Source organism: Oncorhynchus clarkii, chromosome 17 (genome assembly GCF_045791955.1).
Source record: "Oncorhynchus clarkii lewisi isolate Uvic-CL-2024 chromosome 17, UVic_Ocla_1.0, whole genome shotgun sequence".
In the NCBI taxonomy this organism is placed as follows: Eukaryota; Metazoa; Chordata; class Actinopteri; order Salmoniformes; family Salmonidae; genus Oncorhynchus; species Oncorhynchus clarkii.
The window spans coordinates 46,730,443-46,739,050 of NC_092163.1; the positions used below are offsets into that span (position 1 = coordinate 46,730,443).

Consider the following 8,608-nt stretch of genomic DNA (forward strand, 5'->3'; position numbering starts at 1 on the left):
CCCTCCTCATCAATTGCAGGAGAAAGACTCGGAAGGTGAAGATGTTTCTCGGAAGGAGATAGGGCTGCCTTAAATCTGGCGACGAGTGGCTAATCTGCCTTTGCCATCGGTACTACAGGAAAAGGAGGACCGATAAAATGGAAAACTAAAAGCACGTATATTCTACCAACGGGACATTAAAAATTAATATCTTATGTTTCACAGAGTCGTGGCTGAACGATGACACGAATAACATACAGCTGGCGGGTTATAGACTGTATCGGCAGGACAGAACAGCAGCCTCTGGTAAGATACGGTCTATGTATATTTGTAAACACCAGCTAGTGCACAATATCTAAGGAAGTCTTGAGGTTTTGCTCGCCTGAGGTAGAGCATCTCATGATAAATTGTAGACCACACTATCTACCTAGAGTTTCTGTATTTTTTTGTAGCGTCTACATATCACCAAACTGAGGCTGGCACTAAAACTGCACTCAATGAGCTGCATATGGCCATAAGCAAACAGGAAAATGCTCATCCAGAGGCAGCGCTCCTAGTGGCCAGGGACTTTAATGCAGGGAAACAAATCCATTTTACCTCATTTCTACAAGCATGTTAAATGTGCAACCAGAGGGGGAAAAAACTCTAGACCACCTTTACTCCACACAGAGACACGTACAAACCTCTCCCTCCATTTGGAAAATCTGACCATAATTCTATCCTCACGATTCCTGCTTACAAGCAACAATTTAGGCAGGAAGCACCAGTGAATAAAAGTCAATAAAAGTGGTCAGATGACGCAGATGCTAAGCTACAAGAATGTTTTGCGGGATTCTTCTGATGGCATTGAGGAGTACACCACTTCAGTCACTGGCTTCAATGACATCGTCCACACAGTGACTATCAACATACCAACCAGAAGCCATGGGTTACAGACATCCGCACTGAGCTAAACGGTAGAGCTGCCACTTTCAAGGAGCGGGGCTGTAACCCGGAACCCTATAAGAACTCCCGAAGATCGAATCGTACTACACCGGCTTAGACGCTCGTCAGTAGTGGCAGGGCTTGCAAACTATTAGACTACAAAAGTGAAAAACAGCCGAGAACGGTACAGTGACAAGCATACCAGATGAGCAAAATTACTTCTACGCTCGCGTCGAGGCAAGTAACACTGAAACATGCATGAGAGCATCAGCTGTTCCAGACGACTGTGTGATCACGCTTTTCGCAGCTGATGTGAGTAAGACCTTTAAACAGGTCAACATTCACAAGGCCGCAGGGCCAGACAGATTACCAGGACGTGTATTCCGAGCATGCGCTGACCAACTGGCAATTGTTTTCACTGACATTTAACCTCTCCCTGTCTAGTCTAATACCAACATGTTTCAAGCAGACCACTGTAGTCCCTGTGCCCAAGAACACCAAGGTAACCCGCCTAAATGACTACCGACCCATAGCGCTCACATCTGTAGCCATAAAGTGCTTTGAAAGGCTGGTCATGGCTCACAACACCATTATCCCAGAAACACTAGACCCACTCCAATTTGCATACCGCCCCAACAGATCCAGATGATGCAATCTGTTGCACTCCACACTGTCCTTTCACACCTGAACAAAAGGAACACCTATGAGAAAGCTATTCATTGACGACACCGAAGTAACACATCCGCCACGCTGATCCTCACAGGGGCCCCTCGGGTGTGTGCTCAGTCTCCTCCTGTACTTTCTGTTCACTCATGACTGCACGGCCAGGCACGACTCCAACACCGTTAAGTTTGCCAAGTGATGACAAGTGGTAGGCCTGATCACCAACAAGACAGACTATAGGGAGGTCAGAGACCAGACTGTGTGGTGCAAGGACAACAACCTCTCCCTCAACGTGATCAAGACAAAGGAGATTGTGGACTACAGGAAAAGGAGGACCAAACATGCCCCCATTCTCATCAACAGGGCTGTAGTGGACCAGGTTGAGAGCTTAAAGCTCCTTGGTGTCCACATAACCAACATGGTCTAAGCACACCAAGACAGTCGTGAAGAGGGCACAAACTATTCTCCCTCCGGAGACAAGATTTGGCATGGGTCCTCAAAACATTCTACAGCTGCACCATGAAGAGCATCCTGACTGATTGCATCACTGCCTGGTACGGCAACTGCTGGGCCTCCGACCCTACAGAGTCACTACAGAGGGTAGTGCAAACGGCCCAGTACATCACTGGGGCCAAGCTTCCTGCCATCCAGGACCTCTATACCAGGCCGTGTCAGAGGAAGGCCCTAAAAATTGTCAAAGACTCCAGCCACCCTAATCATAGATGGTTCTCTATGCTGCCGCACGGCAAGCGGTACCGGAGCACCAAGTCTAGGTCCAAGAGGCTTCTACCCCAAGCAATAAGACTCCTGAAAGTCTAATCAAATGGCTACCCAGACTATTTGCATTGCCCCCCCACCTCTATTTGACACTGCTGCTACTGTTATTAGCTATGCATAGTCACTAATAACACTACCTACATGTATATGTTACCTCAACTAAGCCGTGCCCCTGTACATTATCTCTATGGGGTACCGGTAGAGTCATACACACACACCCCCTCGCTATTGTCATTTTACTGCTGCTCTTTAATTTAGTTACTTTTATTGTAGGTATTTCACTGTAAGGTGTTGTATTCAGCACATGTGAGAAATAACATTTGATTTGAAAACAATGACTCTAGATTGTTGTAGAAATATATATTTCCATCAAAGTATGAAAAACAGATGACAGTGACAAGATTACACAAAATAGAAAACGAACTGGAGTTGCTTAAGTGTAATCGAACCTTTCCATTCACAGAATACAATGAATCAAAGCAACAAGCATAACAAAATCAGCAACTACGTTGGACAGTTACAGTATCTTAACTATTGTTAGAGAATTTTATTCACCATTCTGCTTCAAGAGTAAGCGTGAGTGTTTAAACTCGTGAAATCATCCAGCGTGATTTGTTGTTACTACAGGTCTGTGTAAGACAAACAGCACTTCATTGCAGTAATACACATTACAAGATTGTGCCATCGGTCTACAATCCTCACCTCCCCTCATCCCTAAGCAACTGGTGCTGGAGCAACTCCGAATAGTCCTCGTCACCATTGTAACGCGGTAGAAGGTAGATGTGCGTATCGCTGAGCTGCGTCCAGTGCACAACGGAATTATAGCTCATCATGAGGGACTTGCAGAGCATGGTCGCAAAGGTCTGCAGAGAAAAATCATTGAGTTATGTCATTTTGGTATTGCTTTTTACATATTGTATTAACTCGTTACAGAAAACACAATTTGGTAAGTGCTGCATCCCCAGTAGTAGGTCATGTAGTCCGAAGGCTCAATCCCAATGCGCCCCCTTAGCCCCCCCCCCTCAGTTTTAGACGACCCAGTGAGCCATGTGGAGTGGGAGTGGTGTCCCAATTCAACTTTGAGCAAGGCGTGGTGCCTTTTCAGCCCTCTAGTTGGCCCCCCAAAAAAGCAAATAGTTGCTAACTTCCTACCAAGTGGTACTCAGAACCGTTGAGGATCCCATGGTCATTGTCCGGGAAACAAAGTTTTTTTTTTCTGCTGGGAGTATGGTTTGGATAACTGCTTCATAGCTGCGGAGTCCTTGAAAAAGCTAATGGAATGTTTGCGAGTACCTAAATGTATTATGGATTCTGTGATTATGAAAATTATAAATTGTGTATAATCGATTAGATGAAGTAATACTGGGAATATAATTAGATCCAATTTACACTACCCATATGTAGGCGTACGTAGGTTGAGTTGGTATCTTTAATGGATAATTTGATAAAGATTTTGTTTAAGTAGAACTGACTTGTCAAGTTTCTCCTCATTTGATAGTAAAGATTTTAACCACCACACTACAGAGCCACTGGCAGAAGCTTTTCGATCTCCATCCATCTATGGTGTTCTTATAGGTGGGTGTGAACATTTAGTCTCGCTATATGCTGATGACATTTTGCTTTACCTCAAACCAGAAATCTTGTACCTTTCTCAAACCTTGCCCTTTCCTATTCAAAGTTTTTTTTCAAACAACTTAATAGGAAGGTTTTGTCATTTATGGAAAGGGTCTCAAATCCTTTCATTAAAAACACTTTAAAATATACCTTTCTATAATAACCCCATCTTACCCAATACCCTGAGAGATGGTATTACATTTCTTGGTTAAAATATTTGGTAATCTATATAGAGAAGGTGAACTTACCATCCTTTCAACAACTGGCATCTAATTTGCAGTTACCTCAAACTCATTTCTTCAATTACCTACATGTTAGGCACTATATTGCCACTCAGCAGGAAGGTAGGATTCAGCCCATGAGTAAACCTATAACTGAAACTGTGGCTGGAGAGGAAAGGGGTCAAAGGTTTAATTTCTTACATGTAATCTAGTCTTCAAGCTCTGTTGGGGAACAATGAAGCTCTGAAGACTTGAATGAAGTGGCATGATGACCCTGGTCTCATTTTTGAGGACGAGAAATGGGGAAATCCCTTTAGATGCTCAGCGTCTTTCATTTAACACAAAGCACAAGTTGATGCATTTCAATATTTTACATAGGGTCTACTTTACACCAGAGAGACTGTATAAGATCAATTCTAAACATTCACCATTTTGCCCAAGGTGTAAAACAAGGGTGGGCACCCTTATGCATACGTTTCTGTTCTGCCCTGAACTAAGCAATTATTGGAAAGACATTATTCAGATCTTATCACAGGTCACTAATATGACGGTACCACTAGAGCCTTCCCTTATTGTTCTTGGAGATGACTTTGTTCTACCAGTTAATATTGTTAGCAAAACCAGATTCCTTAAACTGGCAGTCATTGCAGCCAATAAAGGCACAGCTTTTATATGGAAGAGTGACGTCGCCAAACAAGCAGATATGGCTAAAATAACTCCCTACATTCCAGCTGAAAAAAAGTATGTACAATTTACATAATACACCCTTTGAATTTACTGATGCCTGGAGTGACTTTCAGCAGTTTATAGAGTCCTCACCTTAGCTGCCTCATTTTCTTCATTAATGCATTTGTTTATGCGTTGAATAATTTATTTTCTAACATTGAATGTGAAGGTCATTCTTTTTTTTATCATTGAAGCTACTAGCAGTAGACGGGAGGAAGGGGGGTGTTCATGTGTTGGCGAGGGAAAGGTTTTGCACAATGTGCACCCATGTAGCATGGTGTTGTGTAGGTGGAAGGAATAACTGTGCATTATCTGTGTCATGTTTTGCTGATTGTTAAATTGTAAACAGGCAATAAATATGTTTTAAAAAAGTGAATGCTTATTTGCTAATTGAGGCTTATTTGATCAAATGTTTAGGTTGTTACCAAAGTGCAGCCATATACCACACCTCAGGCCTAAAGTATATTATAATTTTCACAGTTTTGAATTGGTTTTAGTCATTTCAATGTCAATTGAGCTCCACTTTGAACCACAGCCAGAGGATGGGTACATTACAGCCACATTGTTTTGCTGTTCTCATTTGTTGCTCATATGGTATGTACACGTTGCATGAGAATTAAGGAAAGCCATTACTGCCGCGAGTTCAGGCATTTTGAAAAACAAGGCTCTTCACCAATGAATTGTGTAGTAGGCTATAGTTGGCAAATTCTGATTTGAGTGATGTAGAAAATGTTCCAATCCCTAGGGCTATTCAACTCTCCCTACCACTCGTTGCTCCGTTTGAGTGCCACTCCCCCACCGAGGGGGAGAGCTAAGGGGGGGTATTGGGATTGTGCCGTAATCTCTGGTGGTCAATATCATGTACTGGATCAAGTAATAAAGTGGCATACCTGTTCTCTTGCTGCAGAGTTTGTCTTTGACGTTGTCCGTTTCATGTGCAAAGAATTCGATGACCTCATCTTCATGTTGTTCAACGATGGTCTCACACTGGGGGTAAGGTGGAGAAGATGGTTTCATAAGACGTAGTGGGACACATTTCCCTGAGTTGCAGGAGCTTGGAGCCATTGGCTTGCAAGCCACAATAAAAAACATATGGAACGTTTCCCCTTTACTGCATTGGTATGTTTGGGTGAAAGTTGCAATCAACTGCAGTCATTGTTGCTATTATCCTTCATTATATTATCAGAGGTTCTAGAAAGTCACACTGATGCGCTGTAGCATGTCATCATCCCTAGTCCCTACCCCCAACATGTGAAATTGAAAAAGCTACCCACAGCATATTTCAGGCTGGATGTGACTCTGGAATCCAGTTTAGCCTCTGAGAGGTCCATGGATTTGCCGTTCCGAGACGTGACCCTTTCGTAGGTCTTCCTGCTGGTGGTGGGGTCCACACGTTCCCCGTAATCCTTCATCCGCTCACACACCTCCTCCATCAGCTCTAGGAGGTTACCTTCCGAGCGGGCGAAGGGAACCTAGGGGGGACATAATGTTGGCGAGCTTAAAAAGAGAACAATTATAACCAGATAACATTAAACACTAATCAACTGTAGAATCCTACAAATAAATAACATTGAATGTGTAAAATAAGGCCAATGTAGGACCCAGTAGCCATCAGGTACCCTTACCTCTCGAATAGACTGGCTACCATCCGGGTTAATTCTGAAAGACCCTGTCTGGATCATTTTCTTAGGATCCACCTGGGATATCGCCCACTCCATCTCATCCACCATGGCCCTACATGCTGACGGAGAATAACCAAATGTTAAGTTGTTCAATGAAGGCATGTGGACCAAAAATGGATGCACAATGTAGAAAATCAGGGTGTTGGGATCAAATTATGAGAATAAAGGGGATCTAGTGTAGTAAATTGGTATTTAGTCCAAATACTTACCTCCACATTTGAGATCCTGTCCCTGCCTGGCTCCTTGGCAGTGGCTTACAAGGAGAACAAGTAACACACATCGAGCAAGTGATTGCAAGTGATAAGACATCATCTAAGCAAAATTGGGGAGGAAGAAAACCACATAAAATATCAATTATACTGAAATAAAAAACATGACAACCCATTGAGGACTTGCATAACATTCAGTGAACAGCTATTTTCCCCCATGTTCAGGGACTATAACCAAAGACAGTACAGTATGAAGATCGTCTGAAACTGCTTCTATAAATAGAAATCCCCGATCACAGTTGTAGACGACGTTGACTATCTTTGCTCATGCGTAGAGAAACATCGGGCGACTAACTGCGCATGTGCACGGAGTAAACTCAAAGGCACTACTTCAATATTCAGGTGCTGACGAACATTTTAAAACTTTGTTAATCACTTTCACGAGGTAGCAGTAATTACAAATTCAACCACTTAAGACTTTGGCTCGAATCTAGATTTCGAGACAATGTACAAAGGTACAACCACGGGAACAAATTACACTTCTCCCATTGACTTGGCTGTTCCCGGAAGTCTCGCGATGTTGCGCCTCTGGGTTTAGAAACTCTGTGCCAGTTAAGTAACGTAATCAAAAGAAATGAATGGTAAATCACACTGAACATGCATGCATGCTACTGCGATGAACGGTTTCTAACGTGTAACAAAAATGCAATTCAACGATTAGTACCTGTTGTTTGTGAATTTCAGCCACCGCTAGAAAGATTTTAAGATTTTCATTCCACGGTGTTCCATCGCATTCGGTAAAAACTGGTGACGTAGGCAACGGGATGCTACCGGTAGTTGTCTGAATTTATGCCAGAGACAATTAGGACCCAAACCAAATGTCATCAGAGAGCGAAGAACCTTCGATTCTTGATGTCATGGCAAATATCCACGGTCTTCAATGTAAAAAGTCATATGCATCACATTTAGTGAAACAAAGGATTTATTTAGACTATTAAGTGGATTGCATTCAAATCGCTGATGTGCAATGATCTATGGCTGTCTTTCGTTTTGCCTGTTTGCATTTGGTCCGTCAAACCAAAGATAATGTATATGACGAGATGGTCTTGTCTCTGCCCTATCAATGGGGCCATTGTCTCAAAGGCTGGAACTGCCAGTTGCCTAGTTGCTTATTGGCTATCTTATTAATCTGCTTATTTGTCTGCTTCCCCTCTTCCTCTCTGTCCAAAATCAAATCTGAGTAGACACTGCTGAAGGTGCATTTGGGTGAGTGCTCACTGCTATGTCATCAACAGCATGATGTTGAACTGCTTAGTATTCAACAACTTAGTACCCTTCAAGCTCATCACTAAGCTCAGGACCCTGGGACTGAACACCCCTCTCTGCAACTGGGAGGGTGGCAAGGGTAGGCAACCTCTTGTACTCCCTGTTCTCCCACGACTGCATTTCCGTGCATGATTCCAACACCATCGTTAAGTTTCCTGATGACACAACGGTGGTAGGCCTGATCACCGACAACGATGAGACCGCCTATTGAGAGAAAGTCAGTGACTGCCAGGACAACAAACTCTCCTTCAATGTCAGCAATACAAAGGAGCTGATCGTGGACAACAGGAAACGGAAGGCCATCGACGGGGCTGATGTGGAGCGGGGCAGGAGCTTCAAGTTCCTTGTTGTCCACATCACTAAGGAATTAACATGGTCCACACACACCAATACAGCTGTGAAGAAGGTACAACAACACCTCTTCCCCCTCAGGAGGCTGAAAACATGTGTCATGGCCCCTCATTTCTGAGAAAACTTATACAGCTAC

General features: G+C 43.3%; 1 protein-coding gene across 2 annotated transcripts; it reads right to left on the bottom strand.

The window, feature by feature from the left end:
* Positions 1–2,697: 2,697 nt before the first annotated feature.
* LOC139370964 (protein canopy homolog 2-like) lies at positions 2,698–7,612 on the bottom strand. Of its 2 annotated transcripts, none has more exons than XM_071110901.1 (6): positions 7,520–7,612; positions 6,796–6,895; positions 6,530–6,645; positions 6,179–6,376; positions 5,795–5,891; positions 2,698–3,206 (listed from the first exon to the last, which is right to left on the bottom strand). In XM_071110901.1, exons 2-6 carry the CDS (start codon positions 6,893–6,895, stop codon positions 3,163–3,165), a joined length of 555 nt encoding a protein of 184 aa, XP_070967002.1. In that variant the 5' UTR covers positions 7,520–7,612; the 3' UTR covers positions 2,698–3,162. The 2 variants fall into 2 exon arrangements, with proteins under 2 accessions (XP_070967002.1, XP_070967003.1); XM_071110902.1 differs by having other exon boundaries at positions 6,796–6,898.
* Between the last annotated feature and the right edge of the window lie 996 nt (positions 7,613–8,608).